We start from the raw sequence: 17944 nt of genomic DNA, 5'->3' as shown, positions 1-17944 counted from the left end.
CGAGACGGACAGGAGGGAGGAGTGAGACAGTGCTGCGCTGCCAATAAAGAGCGTCCCGGTTTGAATTTGAATTTGGGAGGGAGAGAGGGAGAGACATAGAGGAAAAACTAGAAAGTAGTGTGAGAGAGAGAGGAAGGGAGGAGGAGAGGGAGAGGAGGGAGAGAGGGAAAGAATAAGAGACCAGGATACTTGCAGACTGCGGCCATTTAGGATACAGAATAAACACACCACTCACTATATTTTAACAAAAATATGTAATTTTCAGACACATCATAAAATATACACCTATTCATATAAAATCATTCAAAAATAATTACACATCTTCAAGAAAACAAACAATAATATAAAAAATAAAAAAACATTACAAATGTTAGACAGAATTAACACTGGAAAATATCATTATGAATATCCGAACACCCTCATATGATAGACAAATTAAACAGTGTCATTTAATACACAGTTCTGCACTCTAGTCTACTATAGTCGACATCCATAATATTCTCCACTATGCTACACACTATACCATTCTGTACTGCATTGTACTGCATATACTATAGTTTTTTATCATGAATAGAGCTACTCTTGGCATACCTTTCTGTTGTCCCCACCGGCATTTAAAGCTTTAATAATTTTTACCTTCGTGTGGGTGTGGTTGTGAGTGGGTGTGGGGGCTGAGACAGTGTGAGTACGCCTGTGCGGGTATGGGTGTGGGTGTGGGTGTAGGTGTGGGGTCAACACCCCTGTCAACTTTCACCTCTGACCTCGGGGGAGCCGTCCCATTGGTGGTTGCTCCCCCGGCTGGAGGGTCGTGACTGGGGGACGTGGGGAGGCAGGCTGTGATTGGCCGGGGAGCACGAAGAAGAGGAGGGCGGAGAGGAGGAGACAGAGAGTGAGGAGGAGCAGGAGGAAGGGTGGAAGGGCAGAGCAGGGTGAGGCAGGGGGTGGAGAGAGTGGAAGGGAGGGGGGTATAGCTGTTCCAGGTAATAGCCATTTTGCATGTCGACAGGGAAGGGGACGAGTGAAGGCAGCTGATGGGGGAGAGCCCTGACTCCCACTGGAATCAGCTGGAACTGCAGCCGGTGCTCGGGAGGCAGGCAGCCAATGACCTCGATGGGTGGGACTCGCCGGGCCATACCCTCTCCCGGTTGGTTCCTGTCCTGCGTCGCCCGGGGAAGCCCTGCCTCTTCTGGTGTTTGGTCGGAACTGGGTTCTTGGGGTGGGGCCAGGGAGGCCTGCTTCTGGGGCTGAGCGGGGGCGGGACTGGAGGGAGCAGGGGAAGGGGCCAATGGAGATTGGCGGGGGGCGAGGCCTGGAGAGTGAGCTGGAGTTCCTGTGAGAGAGAGAGGAAGAGGGAGAGAGAGCGTCACAGATGAGGAGGAAGACGGACTAGAGGACTAGATGGCTGATGATTGGCCGTAGATTGTCACATTTCTCACTCAAGTTTTTACTGGACTGTTTGACATAACAAATTGTCTTGGCCAATAGCAGAGAGGTTTGGCGTCACTGTGCACTAATAAAAAAGGTGTTACAATGCCCAGATGTTTTGTATTGGTTGGTCTCATGGGAGTGATTTTGTAGTGTTTATAATATGGATAATTCTCAAAATAAGGGGGATTTGAGAATGAAAATGTGGGTTTTGTTGATAATAATAGAAATGTGTGTATATACTCATCCCATAAATATATTAAATTCAGGAAGAATGAAATACTTTAACAGAGGAGTAGTCAATAGGCGGACTGCAGGCCAAATCCAGACCCCCAGACGCTTTTGAATTGACTGCGAGAATAACTGTAATTAAATGTATTATTTATGATTGATTTCTTATTGTTTTTATTTAATGTAATGTTACAGAGGTTTGTTGCACTCGATGCTTGTTACTCATACTCGTACTGGTACTTTTTACTAATCAAAAACACAGGTATTTGGTTTGTTTTCCTGATTTCTATAAATAAACAGCTAAACTGCGGATGGTTTGTTGTGTGGATATATTTCAACCTCGCCCCCAAAATATAAAATTGCATACACACAACCAGGGAGGGGGGGCATGGTGCCATAGCTTGTATTCACGTAGAAACTGCTACATCAGTGGTGGAAACAGCTTATTTCCAAGGAAGACGCATATTTCTAACAGGCACACAAATCGACAGTTGTGAATCCTCACCCGTTTCAATTACACAGCTCCACCGAAATTGATCTGTGATTGACAAGCAATAATGCCTGCATAATGTCGGTTGATATGTGATTTTTCACTGGTGATAATGGGTTGTGTGCAATGGACAATGCAAAGGAAAGTGGTAAAGACTTGAATCTAATAAGACACAAAATGCTTGAAAGTTTATATTATGTTAATCTTTATACCTACAATATTCTTTAACAAATACAAATTAAAAGTGGTCTGAACCGTTTTAATACTAATATTTACATTTATTTAAACGTTTATTTTTGTACTTTGTCAAATGAATGTACTAAATATAAGCAACGGGAGGTATATTACTAATTCACAGAATTGTGTGTATGTGATGGAAACCCAGCTACAATGTTGTGTGTTAGCAGGGGGGGCATTTGAAGTTGTGATGTCGTCGTCCTGTCCTGTCCCCCCCCTCCCCCAAGGTCTGGAAGAATTTGGGATCCTGACAAAAAATAATTGTCTACCCCTCCTTTAATGGGTTCAGTTTCAGTTTCCTGTGATAAACAGGTTTAATATGATCATTATATATTTTTAAGTACAATTAAGTAATTCACTGTTCTATAGCGGGCGCTGACAGCTGTAGTCCGGATGTGTAGTGTGTTGCCATGATGTTGCGGTTAATACAGTCACTGACTGATGCGAAACAGCAGAAAAACACCCATACCACACTCTTTGCTGGCTTTTATAGTGCACTGGTGTCTATAAAGGGGTCTCACCATTGGCATTGTGTTGGTGAGACGATGGCGAGTGGCTGTGTGGCGAGGGGGTGCCAGGGTGGGGCTCAATGGGTTTGGAGTTCAGACTACGCGTTCCTTTACCCCTCAACACATCAGTGACCTGAAGAGAGAGAGAGAGCGAGAGAGAGCGAGAGAGGGAGAAGGAGGGAGGGAGGAGAATATAGGTTACACAGACTAGTACCCACTGTGACCACAAGAGGGCACTACACACAAAGACAAAAAAGTTTCACTGTACTGTTCTGCAGTCATCCCCTCCTGTCCCTGGCAGTGCCACCCCTCCCCCTCCTTGTACCCTCCTGTCCCTGGCAATGCCACACACACACACACCCTCGTACCCTCCTGTCCTTGGCGATGCTCAGTGCCGTGTCGTTGTGGTAGTTCTTCAGGCCGCTGTCCGCCCCGTTCTTGAGCAGTAGCCGCACCGTGTCCAGCTGGCCCCGCCCACAAGCGCTGTGCAGGGCGCTGTTGCCAGAGTACGACTGTGCGTTCACACTGGCCCCTCCCTGACAGAGAGAGATAATAATCTCTAATAATTATAATAATAATAATATAATAATAATAATAATAATACAGTACAGTGTTCAGGCTGTACCTCAATCAGGAAGCTGACCATCTCCACATTGTTAATGTCCACCGCATGAATGAGAGGACTGCGACCACTCTTAATATCCTGAGAGAGACCATGAGAGAGAGAGAGGGATGACTAATACAGAAACATTGACTGATGGACACTACAGTACATTAACGTACCACTGAGAGAGGGAGAGAGAATCACACACTAACACACACACACACTCACACTCTCTCTCAAACACACACACTCACACACAGACTGACCACAGCGTCGATGTCCGCCCCACTGTCCAACAGCAGCTTGACCAGCTCACAGCTCCCAGACTGCACTGCAACATGGAGAGGAGTGAGGCCTGCAGAGAGAGAGAGACTTATGTTAATAATCCTTTTTAGAGTTGACTGACTGACACACTGACACAGTCACAACACTGACTGACTGACACAGTCACAACACTGAATGACTGACTGACACACTGACTAACTGACAGACACACTGACTGAATGACTGACACACTGACACAGTCACAACACTGACTGACTGACACACTGACTGAATGACTGACACAGTCACAACACTGAATCACTGACTGACTGACAGACACACTGACTGACTGACTGACAGACTGACTGACGCAGCAGTAGCTGGTCTCAGTGTTTAAGGGGCTTTCTGCTGGGGAAGTTTGGTGTCTCTGTACCTCTTCTGTTCCAACCACAAGCAGGAATCTGGCTCATGCTCTGTGACTGACTGACACACTGACTGACCGACTGACTGACTGTACACACGTGGGTGTGTCAGTGCTGTACCCTCATAGTTGCGCGTCTCCAGGTCCAAGGTGCGAGGCGTGTGCATGAGCAGGGTGCGCAGGCAGGCCGTGTCAGCGTGTTCACAGCACAGGTGAGCCGCTGTCTGGCCATTCCGGTCCAGTGCCCCCACGTCTGCACCCCCACTCAGGAGGGCGCCCACCAGAGGGGCATTGTGGGTAATCACTGCCAAGTGCAGGGGAGTCTGTTTAAGAGAGAAAGAGAGGAGGAGAGGCAGGGGAGAGATGAGCTGGGTTAATACACATTAATACACATTAACACTCTACTGAGCATCAGAGACAAAATAGCAAAAACAGAACAGACACACTGACTACAGAACATGTATACAGTACTGCTACACTCAAACACTCACATACACACACACACACTTCCTCCCTCATGGCCAAACCCTAGCCCTAGGCAGGCCGTGGCGAGAGAGAGAAAAAGAAAGAGAGCAAATGAACCTGAAATGAAACCTGAAACTGACAGACACCTCCCCCCCCCTCTCTGTGTGTTTCTTAGTACAGTATTGATGTGCGTCATGCAGACAGCTCTGGGATTCTTGAGAATTCTCCTGGCCCAGATGTGGCCCCAGCTGTTTCAGTACAACATGCTGACGTGACTTTAAAAACATGTATTTACTGTAACAGGTGATCTCTCTCTCTCTCTCTTTCTCTCTCCTCCATCCCTCAATTAAATTGAAAAATAAGCTTTATTTGCAGGACTAAGTTGTAGCAGTGTGGCCTGAGCACATCAGAAATGAAGAGATATTGGTTGAAATATTCACGTGCATGATCTCTCCCACTCACTCACTCAGTGAGTCTGCACACTACACTGCACTATGATACTGCATTACACAGCACTAATATACTGCACTACACTGCACTATTATACTGCACTACACTACACTGCACTGCTCTGCACTACACTACACTACACTGCACTGCACTGCACTGCAATACTGCATTACACTGCAATATGATACAGTACTATGATACTGCACTACACAGCACAGCGCTATGATAATTCACTGCACTATGATACTGCACTGCATAGCACTGCACAGCACTGCACTATGATACTACACTATAATACTGCACTGCACTGCACTGCACAGCACTGCACTATGATACTACATTATGATACTGCACTACACTGCACTGCACTATGATACTGCACTACACTGCACTGCAGTGCTGGGCTAGCCTTGACTGGACTCTGTGCCACTGCCTCAGTAATGGGAGACAGTCAGGGCTGGCCCTTTAAACACCAGCCTAGTAGGAGGGACCCTGCCAGGAAAGAGAGAGAGCGAGCGAGAGAGAGAGAGAGGCACACAACAATGGCAAGGAAAAAAGCTAGAAAAATTCCTGGTTTGCTGAGCACAGGTCAGTGTCTCACCCTTCCTGAGAAACAGCACTCCCTGTTCCCAGAATTGAGCTGACTCACTCACACACACACTGACACACCAACACACTCATTCACGCAGACACACACACTTTACACTCACTCACTCACACACACACCCAACACAATGACACACTCACGCACACACACACACACACCTACACACACATTCACTCACACACCAACACACCAATACACACACTCATACACACTGACACACACACACACACACACACCAATACACTAACCCTCTCACTCACACTGATACACACACAAATACACTCACTCAAACACAGATACACACACTTCATTCACTCACACCGATTCACACGTATACACTGTCATATACACACATAATCAATGTATACAAACACACCCACTCACACTAATACACACACACACACACACTGACACTCAGACACAAACACACTGATAAGAAGTGCAGGGTCATAATTATGCAGGAAAGAGGGAGGGAGAGAGAGAGAAAGGGAGGTAAAGGCAGATAGGCCATGTGAGGGGAATCCCCTGGTCCTCTCCCTTCCTCTCTCGCTCTAAAAACAGCAGGATGGGGAGAGAAGGAGAGGGAGTGCCAATCTAGGCTTGGCTGGGAATTGCGATCACAGAGGTGGACACAGAGATGCACTTTCTCTTGCACTGCACGTTCTCACATGGGAGACACACAGGGAGTAAACCAGCAGCCTCCCCCATGCTTCAAACACACGACTGAGCCAGAACAACTGACCGTCCTGCCGGGCTGGGACTCACAGCCCCCTAGTGGCCCATTATACATCTGCCGCCCCCAGACTTAGGGGGAGCCAAAGAGCTCCACCCACAGGGCCACAGCTGGGGAGAGGATGTCTCCACCAGTCTCACGGTAGATACAATTTCCTCCACTGTCCTGTGCATGATTGTCACTCTGATTACAGGATTATATATATTTGTGTGAAGTCATGTGTACGCATAGGTTCTTATCATTCCTGTTTCTGATGATCATTTCTATCTCCTTTGTAATTTTGTGGTAACCCATACCAGACCGATAAAGCACCTGGAGTTGAACTGAACTGAGAGAGGGAGGTTAATACTAAGATGCTGACTTACTGGCCATTCTACTACACAAACACTGAGAGAGAGAGTGCAGGAGAGCGATAGAGCGAGAGACAGAGGTTAGTTCAGAGTAGTGGAGGGAAAGTCCCTGATTCTACCCTCTGAGCCTCAGAGCAAAGCCCAGAGCATGATGGGAAACAACCGGGGGGGGGCTGTCATGTGACTTCTCGGAATGAGGATCCTGAAGTACGACGCACTGAAACACATGCACTGTAAACACACAGTGTAAACACACACACACTGACACACATGCATTGTAAACACACACACACTGACATGCTCGCACTGCAAACACACACACACACACACAGAGGCAAGCGCACTGTACACACACACACACGCGCTGTGAACACACACTCTGACACACTCGCTCATACTAACACAGCCACTGACAAACACAACACACACTCAAGCTCTCTCTGCACACACAGAAACAAATCCCTCTGCGAAGACACTCTTTCCTCTCTCTCTCTCTCTCTCTCTCTCTCTCTATCCAGCAGAACAGAAGAGCTGTTGGGCTACAGGTCACAGTGGGTGTGGGATTCAAAGGAAGCAGTGAATTACAAGTCTTGGCTGCACTGTAAACTTGAATTAGATGCAGTATAATATAGTGTACTCTCTGCACTGCACTATGATGTCCTGCGCTGATGTCAAAGCGGTCTCTTCCAGTCAAGGAAAGCAGCAAAAATCCCCCACATCCCCTCCAGCCGTCAGCAGGAGAGGGATCCTGTTTGCTGGTTATTGTCTCGTGGGGGGTGGGGGGAGGGGGGGGATTCTACAGAATTCACTCTTTGCCTGGCAGTCGACTCTGTCTTTTTACTTTCCGGTTAAAACTGCATTTTTTATCCCCCCCCCCCCTTCTCCCTCTCACCCTCTCTCCCTCTCCCTCATTGTTGCTGATTTCTTTCTGCATCTCTAGTCTAATTTGCTATTATCTTCTTCTTCTCATATATATTTGTTTGACTTTTTTTGTTTTGTTTTTACTACTGGAGGTTAATAGAAAAAAAAAAAAACATAATTTAAAAAATATATCTCTACACGGCTCTCAGGCGAAGAGCAGGATATCACACAAACAATTAGAACCAAAACCTCAAACCCTCACAGCGCCTCTGGTAAGGACGTTTGTCTTGAAAAAAGGAAAGAAACCAGAGAAAAAAACTAAAGTTCCTGGGGCTCCTGTGTGTGTGAGTGAGTTTGAGTGTGTGGTTGTGAGTGTGTGTGTGAATAGTTGTCATTACACAACCCCTTGGTGTGACAGTGGCTGTCCTCTTGGGTCAGGGGTGTCTGATCGGCCACTGGTTGAAACACTGATTCAGCCCCAGAGAGGTGACTAGACAGATCTGAGAGAAGACAGACAGACAGACAAACAGACAGACAGGCAGGCAGTCCAATAGAAACAGACAAGACAGACAGATACACAGGCAGACAGACACAGGTAGACATACACTCAGACTGACAGACAGACTGTGTGTCGGGCTGAGATTTAGACTGCCATCAGTTTTTTTTCTTTTTGAAGGACTCTACTTAGATAACTTACATTACCTATCTTCCTACTCATCAACAAACAAAGCCAGAGAGCCTGTGTCTCTCTCAGCTGTTCTGTCTGTCTCTGCCTATCTTGCCATCAATCTCTGTGCTGACTCTGAACAGTCCTCCCATAGTTTCCCCTCTCTGATGATACTGCACTCTGTGTGTCAGTGTGTCGGTGGCGGTGTGGCGGTTTGTCTGACCTGCCGCAGATTGTTGTAGGTGTCCAGGTCTCTGTTGCTCTTCTGCAGGATGTAGATCAGTCTCTGAACCAGATCCATCTTTCCCTGAACCACAGCTATATGGAGAGCCCTGAAACACACACACACACACAGTCACAACACTGACCGACACACTAATTGACTGACACACTGACACAGTCACAACACTGACTGACTCACTGACACACTGACCGACTGACATACTGATACACAAGCACACTGATACATTGACACACTGACTAACACACTGATATACAAGCACACTGATACATTGACACACTGACCGACACACTGATACATTGACACAGTGACCGATAAATAGACACATTGACTGACACACTGATACATTGATGGGAGACTAAGGGAGGAAGAGAGAGACAGACAGACAGACAGAGACGGGGAGAGGCAGATGCAGACAGGGACAGATAGAAGGGTGGGGCCAGTGAAGTGATATCTGTTGTTTGTTCTAGTGATAGATGCTTCCAGTAAAAGCACCCAGTCTGAAGTCACATCCTGTACTCTCTCTCTCTCTCTCTCTCTCTCTCTCTCTCTCTCTCTCTCTCTCTCTCTCTCTTTCTCTCAATCTTATTATTTTTACAGCTTTAGGGGATTTTTTGTTCTCTTTTTTGACATTGTGTGTGTGTGCTTTCAGTGCACAAAGGAAGTCAGACAACACACTGCACACTGCTACACAACACAGCTGCACTGCACAATGCTATACAACACACAAGGTTGCAATGCACAATTCTATACAACACACACAGTTGCACTGCACAATGCTATACAACACACACAGTCGCACTGCACACCACTACACAACAGAGAGAGAGAACCTGCATTGTGGCTTCTCTCCCTACCTATCCTGCTTCCGCCACCGCAGAGACCAAATGGCAGAGACAACAAACAAAAGACAGAGAAAATTAATAAAAAGAAAAAACAAAACAGCAGAGATGTGTTTCTAAGAAAGAGTTAACCTTGTGACGGACCCTGACAGTAAGAGCCGCACATTACTAATCCCTGAACTGAGAGCACAGGACTCTGCCTGAGAAAGAAGAACAACAACTTGCCTATTCTGTGTATGTGTGAGTGTGTGTCTGCATCTCATCTGCGTGTCTGTGAGTGTGTGTGTCTGTGTGAGTCTGTTTGGTGTTTTTCTAATAAGATCAATTTACTGTAAATTAGATAAAATCGTAAGCAATACAGACAAAAAAAAAAAAAGGAGTAATCTTTTGGGATTCTGAAGTCTGAGAAAATATCTCCTTCCAATTTTCTCCCTTCTGATCCAGTTATAAAACTAACCATGTTTAAGGAGACAGCATCAGCACTCTGCTGTTAACAAGCTCTTTCAACTCGTTAGTGGCCTAAAGAGACAAATTTCACAGTGTTTGCCTGTTCTGGTGATTCAGGACAGATGTCTTACCAGTGTGGGACTGCACAGCAAATTTAACCCCCCTGCTGTCCATCCACCATGGGTACAGTACAGATGCCCCCCCCAACCTCCCTGGAGAGACCACAAAGCCACAGACACCCCCCACTTCTCTCTCTCTCTCTCTCTCTCTCTCTCTCTCTTTCTCTCTGAACTTCATTTCCAGGAAGACAGTGAGCAAGAACTGAAACAAGAGAAATAGGGACAAAGGAGGAGAGAGAGAGAGTGAGAAAGAAGGGGGGAGAGAATAGGAAAGAGAGGAGAAGATGGGGCGAGAGAGAGAAAGGGAAGCAGGGAGGGAAAGGAGCTGGAGAGCAAGAGAGTTACAAGAAGAAAGAAAGAGAAAAATAGATGGTGGGGTCAAAGGAGGTAGGACAGGAGTCAGAGAGAGGGAGTGCAAGAGAGAGAGAGTTTGACATACAGACCGAGAGAGCGAGAGCGACAGGGAGGGGAGAGGGAGAGAGCGTGCAGTATCACTGTGGTTGGAAGGTGTTTCACAGGGGATGGTTCAGGGAGATTGTAAACACAACCTTACCAGAAATGTAATGTGATTACCAACAGATTAACCAAGAGTTTACAGCATTGCCTGGTAAACAGAATTCAGCACAGCAGACAGGTAATCACAAAAACACGACCATCTCCTGAAACACACTTGGGTCACATACTGTTGTGAGGGTATCTGGTGTGGCTGTGATCTTTAAACGAGATCACTGGATGAAAGTACGGGGCAAGGATTTGTGCTTCTGGAGTTTACAGATTTTTGGATTTAACTGTGTGATGCAAATTAACGGAAATGTGCTCAAAGAACCCATGGTTTTTTGATGGGATTAAAGCATTCTAGACGCTAATATTCTGGTACTGAAGAGATTATCAAAGGTCTACACCACCCTTTTCATTTGCATCAATATTTCTTTCGGAATGAGCTCAATCTGATTAGTCTGTTCTGATTGAGATGTTTATATAAGGGTATTGTATCGAATTATTAATTGATTATTAGGTTCCATGTAAACATACCCACTGACTGACTGAGTGACTTGACCATACTATACATTATCACTGACTGACTGGACACTACAGTACATTAACACTGACTGACTGACTGGACACTATAGTACAGTAACACTGACTGACAAACTGAACACTACAGTACAGTAACACTAACTGACTGGACACTACAGTACAGTAACACTGACTGACTGACACAACAGGACAGAAACACTGACTGACTGACTGGACACTACAGTACAGTAACACTGACTGACTGACTGGACACTACAGTACAGTAACACTGACTGACTGGACACTACAGGACAGTAACACTGACTGACTGACTGGACACTACAGTACAGTAACACTAACTGACTGACTGGACACTACAGTACAGTAACACTGACTGACTGGACACTACAGTACAGTAACACTGACTGACTGACTGGACACTACAGTACAGTAACACTAGTGGTTTAAAGCTCTGCCAGAGGGAGAGAGGGACACAGAGAGTGAATGAGAAAGCACAGAATAAAGAAAAAGAGAGGGCAGGAACGAGGCAGAGGGAGAAGGAGAGAGAAAGTGAGTGAGGAAAAAAGAGAAGGAGAGAGCAGGAAGAAGAAAGTGCGAGAGAGGGAGCAGGAGGAAGAAAGAGAGCAAGAGAGAGAGCGCGAGAGAGAGCGAGCAAAAGCGGTAAGGGAGGAAGTAAGTAGCGGATGTTTGGGTTTTTCATCTCATTCATTTAAAGACATCAAACAGAAACCAAGAGAAAGACCGAGCGAGAGAGGGACAGGGAGCGTCTGAGACACAGCGCGAGAGAGAGATAGAGACACCTGAGACAACCACAGGCACACTTCCGAACTCGATCACTCGAAGGTTTCCCGAAAGTGGTCTGAGAACAGGATAGAACGCCGCAGAGAGACACAGCGCTGACGCAGGCACTGACGCACCCAGCCTGCTGCCTGCTGCCCGTCCATGCCTCTGACTCTCTGTGCAAGCGCGTGCGTGTGTGTGTGTGTGTGTGCGTGCGTGTCTGCAGATCTGCAGATCTGCTTCTGTGATTTTGTGTGTTGATTGTGTATTTCTGTTTGTTGGCACCTGGTTTGTGTGTGTGTGTCTGTCTGTGTGTATATCTGTGAGTCTGCACTACTGTCTCTGGTGTGTGTCTGTGTCTATGTGTGTGATTGTGTGTGTGCATATGTGTGCCTATATGTGTGATTGGTTGTAGTGTAGTGTACCTAGATTGTTCCAGGAAAAACCCAGCTGTAGAAATGGGTACTTGCATGTAAAAAAAACAATGTGCTATATTATCCTGTAAGTCACCCTGCATAAGGGTGTCTGCTAAGAAATATTAAAAAATACATAAATTGTGTGTCTCTCTGGGTGACTGTCTGCATGTCTGTTGCTGTGTGAATGTATTTATATATTTACCTACAGCTTCTCTGTGGACTAGCTTTTGGGACTCACTGGGACACAGAGACACACAGACAGACAGATGCAGATGGAATCAATGTCAAAGCAAAAAGTCAGGAAGAAAGATAGAAAAAATATAGATAGCACAAAATAAATGAAGAAATGAAGAAATTCCCCCGAACAGTTTCATAGACCTGACTCATACAGCAGCACAGCACACTCCTTGCAGTACTGTGACACTGGACACACTAACACACTGTACTGTATTGACACACTGAGACACTCTACTGTACTGACACACTGTACAGCACTGACACATTGAGGCACTGTACTGTAGTGACACACTGAGACATTGTACTGACACACTACACATCCTACTCTACAATATCTAAGAGAAACAAAATCTAGAAATTTGTAGAAATGTACTAAAAGTAAAACCTGAAATAGCTTGTTTGGAAATTAACTCAGGTGTAAACAATCATACACACAGTTAAGTGGCCTCCATCTGTGTTAAATTGTAGTGATTCACATGATTTCAGGATCAATTCAGCAGTTCCTGTAGGTTCCCTCTCCTGGGTCATGCATTTCAAAGCAAAGACTCAACCATGAGCACCAAAGGAGCTATCAAAGGACCAAGTTGTTGAAAGGCAAAGATCAGGGGATGGGTATAAAAAAATCAAAGACCTTGAATATCTTCTGGAGTTGGAGCATGGTCAGGATGATTATTAAGAAGTAGAAGGTGTGTGGGAACACCAAGACCCTGCCTAGATTAGGCCATCCCTCCAATCTGGATGACCGTGCAAGAAAGGCCCTGATCAGAGAGGCTACCAAGAGGCCAATGGCCAAAGGTCAACTGGTCAAAGTGTGCATGTGACAACAATGCACCAAGTACTGCACAAATCTGGCCTCTATGGTAGGGAGGCAAGAAGGAAGCCATTACTCTAGAAAGCCTGGCTGAAGCAGGATATTCTTTAGCTAAGTGGCAAAAGGTTTTATGGTCTGACGAAACTAAAATGGAACATTTTGGTCTAAATGCAAAGTGTTATGTTTGCCACAAACCCAACACAGCACATCACCCAAAGAACACCATCTCTACTGTGAAGCATGGTGGGGCAGCATCATGCTTTGGGGATGTTTCTCTGCTACACTGGAGTCGCTAAGGAACAAAAAGTTAAATGTCTTTCAGTTGTCAGTCAGAGCCCCAACCTAAATCCGATTGAAAATGTGTGGCATAATGTAAAGGCTGCTGTCCATCAACGCTCCCCAAGGAACTTCACAGAGCTTGAACAGTTTTGTCTAGACAAATGGTCAAATATTGCCAAAAATAGGTTGGCAGAGCCCTATTCCAACATACTCACAGCTGTAATTGCTGTCAAAGGTGCTTCCACCAAGTATTAACTCAGGGGGGTGAAGACTTATCCAATTATGATATTTCAGTTTTGCTTTTTTTATATTTATTTAAAAAATTCACCATAAAAACTTTTTCCCTGATTAGTGTTAGTTAGGAAGTGGGGAAAACCCTGATTTAAATGCATGAATCTCAGTGGAACTGTCACATTTTGCTGTGTCATGAACTTCTGTCACATTTTGCTGTGTCAGTTCCTCAGATATATGTATATACACCTAGAAGACGACCACATAAAAGATGGAAAAGGTGAAATTATATACTTTTCATGCCGTGATATAGGCAGATGGTGAGGATGATGTACATACATATATATATATATATATATATATATATATATATATACTGTGTGTGTATTTTGCATTTATTCATTATTACACAGCGAGCCAATGTATATGTATCCACTCACGTGTCTCCATCATCGTCCTGCTGCGTTGCTATGGTGATGTCAGCCACCAGCTTGTCCTCCTCCATTGGGTAGACTGGGGACATGGGTGGGGCATGCAGGATGAGATTGGGGATGTAGATGGGGTAGTGGTACTGGGGAGCCACTGTGGGGTCAGGGCAGACACACTGATCAGCATTGCACAGTAATTAGCAAACACCGACTCTGCGTCTCTAAATCTGAGCTCTAAAAATGACTTAACATCAGGGGCGGCGCTACACCCTGTATTTTCTCTCAGCCCCATTAAAAATAATAAAATTATGAAGTAACGGCGCAGTCCAACAACAGTCCAACAAAACACTGTCAGCCGACCCTTGTATTTTCTGTCAGCCCCCCTAAAAATAATACAACAAAAGAATCCAAGAATGAAGAAGTGACTCCGCAAAACACCCTCAGCACCCACCCCCCACTCTGACACCTGAAAAAACACCCTCTACCCCCCTCCCCACTCTGACATTGGGATAAAAAAAACACCATCAGCACCCCAGCTTTTACACCTGAAACCCCCCAGATCCTGTACACCTTTTCGAAGCCCGCCTAAAACGCCCCTGCTTAAACTGTTTTTTGTGATAACTCTAAGTAGCCCTGGCAAAGAGGACCTCTTAGAAGAAATAGTAGTAGTAATAGTAATAATAATAATAATAATAATAATAATAATAATAATAATAATATCTTTAGGTTAAAATTAAGAAACGGGGTGACTGAGTTCTGAACTGAAACCAGGACACACCAAGCCCCCTCCACGCCAAGGGAGGTGGGCGGTAAATCAATAGGCTGACATGGTCATTTTTACCCACTGAGAGTAAGTGAGTGTGAGCAAAGTTCATCCCTATATGAATACCTGAGTACATATTGAAACTCCGTCGCTGGGGTGAGGAGTGTGTAATAAGCAGACAAGCCGTAACACACTCGCACAGATAGAGGGGTGGGTAGGGGGCTGTGTGTGTGTGTACACATCTATATATAGTGTGTTTGTGTGTGTCGCGATGTTGCCTTTATTGCGCAGGGGACAGTGTAATCACAGTCTCCAAACTCGCTCCGTTTCGCTTTGACTGGAGCGGTTTAGCGAAGCAGCGCTGACTGCGCAATAGTCGCCCCACTCGGGAATAAACACGAAAAAGACCACGCTTCCCACCCCGCCTTGACCTCGACCTTGTCCCGAAACCCCTCTTCTCTCTTTTCCTTCCAAGTGCGTGTGTAATCTCCGCTTTCGTGAATCGATGTCTGTGTATGTTTGCATAATAATTGCACAATTGGCTATACAGTGAGCGTGTAGGTAACACTATACAACGTCGAGGGGAGGTCATTTTCATTAAAATAATAGTAATATTAATAATAAAACTGAAAAGAGAGAGATGTAAGAGATCTTAGATTTATGAAGCAGACAAAAGGTTAAAAATACACTACATATTTAGGAAGAGGCGATATTATTATTATTATTATTATTATTATTATTATTATTATTATTAGTTAATGCATTTGACTGACAGTGGCTTAGTTCGACTCCTTGGCAACAATGTTAGTGCCAATGTTACCCCAGAGTAACATCCCGTGGTGAACGGTACACCCACTGACATACAGCGACAGTTAAATTAATAATTAAACAATATTGTTATTATTATTATTATTATTAGTAGTAGTAGTAGTAGTAGTAGTAGTAGTAGTAGTAGTAGTAGTAGTAGTAGTAGTAGTAGTAGTAGTAGTATCGACCAGTAAGCTAATACATTGGCTGGGCTGTTCTTACCAGCGTCTGATCAATAGGCTATACTCGATTATTAATGTTAGCATTAAACTATACATTTAGCATTTGTAATAACAATCATAATCGCCAGAAGGAAGAAAGAAAAACAGAAAGGGAGAGATAGAAAGAAAAAGAAAAATATATTTGTACAGATTTCTAACTTACTGTATTGTGGCGGAATGGGGTAGAAATGGTATCTGTCGCTGAGGGCAATGGCGGTCGTTAAATGCTCATGATTTGCCCCTTCTGGCGGGTAACTGCTTCTCTCTCCGTCTTCCCTCCTTCGCACCTTCGCGGTGGGCTGGCTCTCCCTCCTTGCCGCCTCAGTCGCCCCTTCGGCAGGGGAGAATTGTAGGAGAGACCGGGGCTTCTCCCGAGATGGAGGGGCCTCTTCGTTAGGGAACGGCCGCTTTCGGAACGGCAGTCTGGAAGCGTTTTTTCCAGTCGCTTTTGAGTCGGGCGTCGGGGTACGGGAGTTGGGGGGGGTGTCCACCTCGCATTTGGGAGAGGTGGAGGCGGGTGATGGGGTCTTCGGAATCCGTTCCACTTTGGCAGCGGGAAAAGAGAGAGACTCAGGGCTGACGGCACCTTTCCCCCGGCCTTCCCCGTTTTGTGAGACAGTCGTCCAGTGTAACTTTTCAAAATGACTGGTGTCCCTTTCACACGAGTTGGCTGAGGCACCTGAGACCAAATGCCCACGATGTGCCGGAGCAGCACGGGGGAGGTCCCCACAAGGTACTGAGTACTGAGCTTCCACGGCCGGCAGACGCTGAGGGGCCCGTCGGTCCCCGGGGTCCCTTGCAGATACAGGAGCTCCAGCGGTGGCAGCAGGGTCTTCAGAGTGGCCGTTGCAATCCGATGCACGGTTCCGACCTGTACTCCGAGAGAGATCCAAGGGCCCCATCACGCTCGGCAAGGGGTCTATGGTCGCCGACTACTGGGACCCACAAGCGACTCGCCCCGTCCTGGGAAAGAACCGCCTGAGACCAACTGCGTCAGAAACTTGTGCCACACTGCCCGAACAGCGGGGGCCTTCGTCACAATCATAGCACCGACCTTCCGCCAAAGTAGACAATCATTTGACAAAACTACAGAAAAATAACTAGAATGATTCTGATTGCAATCATAAAAAAAAAATACTGTTGAGTTTTCCCAATCAAAAGTTTGCGCCGGTGGTTGAACTATTTTCTCCCCCTCTCTCTCTTCACACCTTTTCTCCCTCTCTCTATTCGCACTAACGTTACACTCCCCTGGCACCAGCAACTACAGAAGCTCAACTCAATTATATATTAAACATTAATTCATTAATAACATTAAATCAATAATATTTTTTTTAAGTCTGTCTTGCAAACAAACTAGATCATTCTGATTGCAGGTAAAAAGCGAAAGTACTGCTTATGCATCCAGTTGCCAAAAATAAAATAAAAAATATATAATATATGCATATAATCTTAAATATATATATATAAAGCAGTAAGTATCGTGGCACTTATTACAATAAGACACTGCAGCAGTTCCCGGATCCGCTGTCTGTGACGATAAGATCGTGTCTGCCTGTGCACTGACGACTTCGGTCTGGTAATATTGCACGGAGCTGCCCGGTCACTGAGCGTTTCTGACTGGTAGTGTAGAGATTAGAGAGAGAGAGAGAAGAGAGAGAGAGAGAGAGAGAGAGAGAGAGAGAGAGAGAGAGAGAGAGAGAGAGCGAGAGCGGGGGGTTACTACAATCGTGAGTGCAATGCAATCTCTCTCTCTCTCTCTCTCTCTCTCTCTCTCTCACACACACACACACACACACAAATTAGGAAGTCATGTCGACGGCGGGACTTTCCCTTCTCTCAAGCTGAGAAATGCAATTAACCCTTTAGAGACCAGCTCGATGGGAGCAGAAAGATAAAAGTTACAACAAACGAAATAATAGAAGCAAGAACGAAAAGAAGACAAAAACACAAACAAACCAAAATGCAAGAAA

At 45.5% G+C, this 17944-nt stretch overlaps 1 protein-coding gene across 1 annotated transcript; it reads right to left on the bottom strand.

The window, feature by feature from the left end:
- Positions 1–237: 237 nt before the first annotated feature.
- Positions 238–17699, bottom strand: bcl3 (BCL3 transcription coactivator). The gene is made up of 9 exons (XM_066719339.1): positions 16138–17699; positions 14196–14337; positions 8538–8646; positions 4303–4504; positions 3763–3851; positions 3518–3595; positions 3261–3428; positions 2905–3025; positions 238–1330 (listed from the first exon to the last, which is right to left on the bottom strand). The coding sequence occupies exons 1-9, from the start codon at positions 16874–16876 to the stop codon at positions 744–746; spliced, it is 2235 nt and encodes a 744-aa protein (XP_066575436.1). The 5' UTR covers positions 16877–17699; the 3' UTR covers positions 238–743.
- Positions 17700–17944: the final 245 nt, after the last annotated feature.

Source organism: Amia ocellicauda, chromosome 12 (genome assembly GCF_036373705.1).
Source record: "Amia ocellicauda isolate fAmiCal2 chromosome 12, fAmiCal2.hap1, whole genome shotgun sequence".
Classification (NCBI taxonomy): domain Eukaryota; kingdom Metazoa; phylum Chordata; class Actinopteri; order Amiiformes; family Amiidae; genus Amia; species Amia ocellicauda.
This window is presented reverse-complemented; position numbering and strand designations above follow the sequence as displayed.

Bases quoted from the DNA above. Each gene is read 5' to 3' on its own strand.
- bcl3 (XM_066719339.1), bottom strand. From the start codon at position 16,876: ATGGGGCCCTTGGATCTCTCTCGGAGTACAGGTCGGAACCGTGCATCG. The intron at 3,596-3,762 runs GTCAGTCTGTGT...GGTCTCTCTCAG, and splicing joins GGGCGGACATCGACGCTGTG to GATATTAAGAGTGGTCGCAG. The intron at 1,331-2,904 runs GTGAGACCCCTT...TCTCTCTCACAG, and splicing joins TCACCAACACAATGCCAATG to GAACTCCAGCTCACTCTCCA.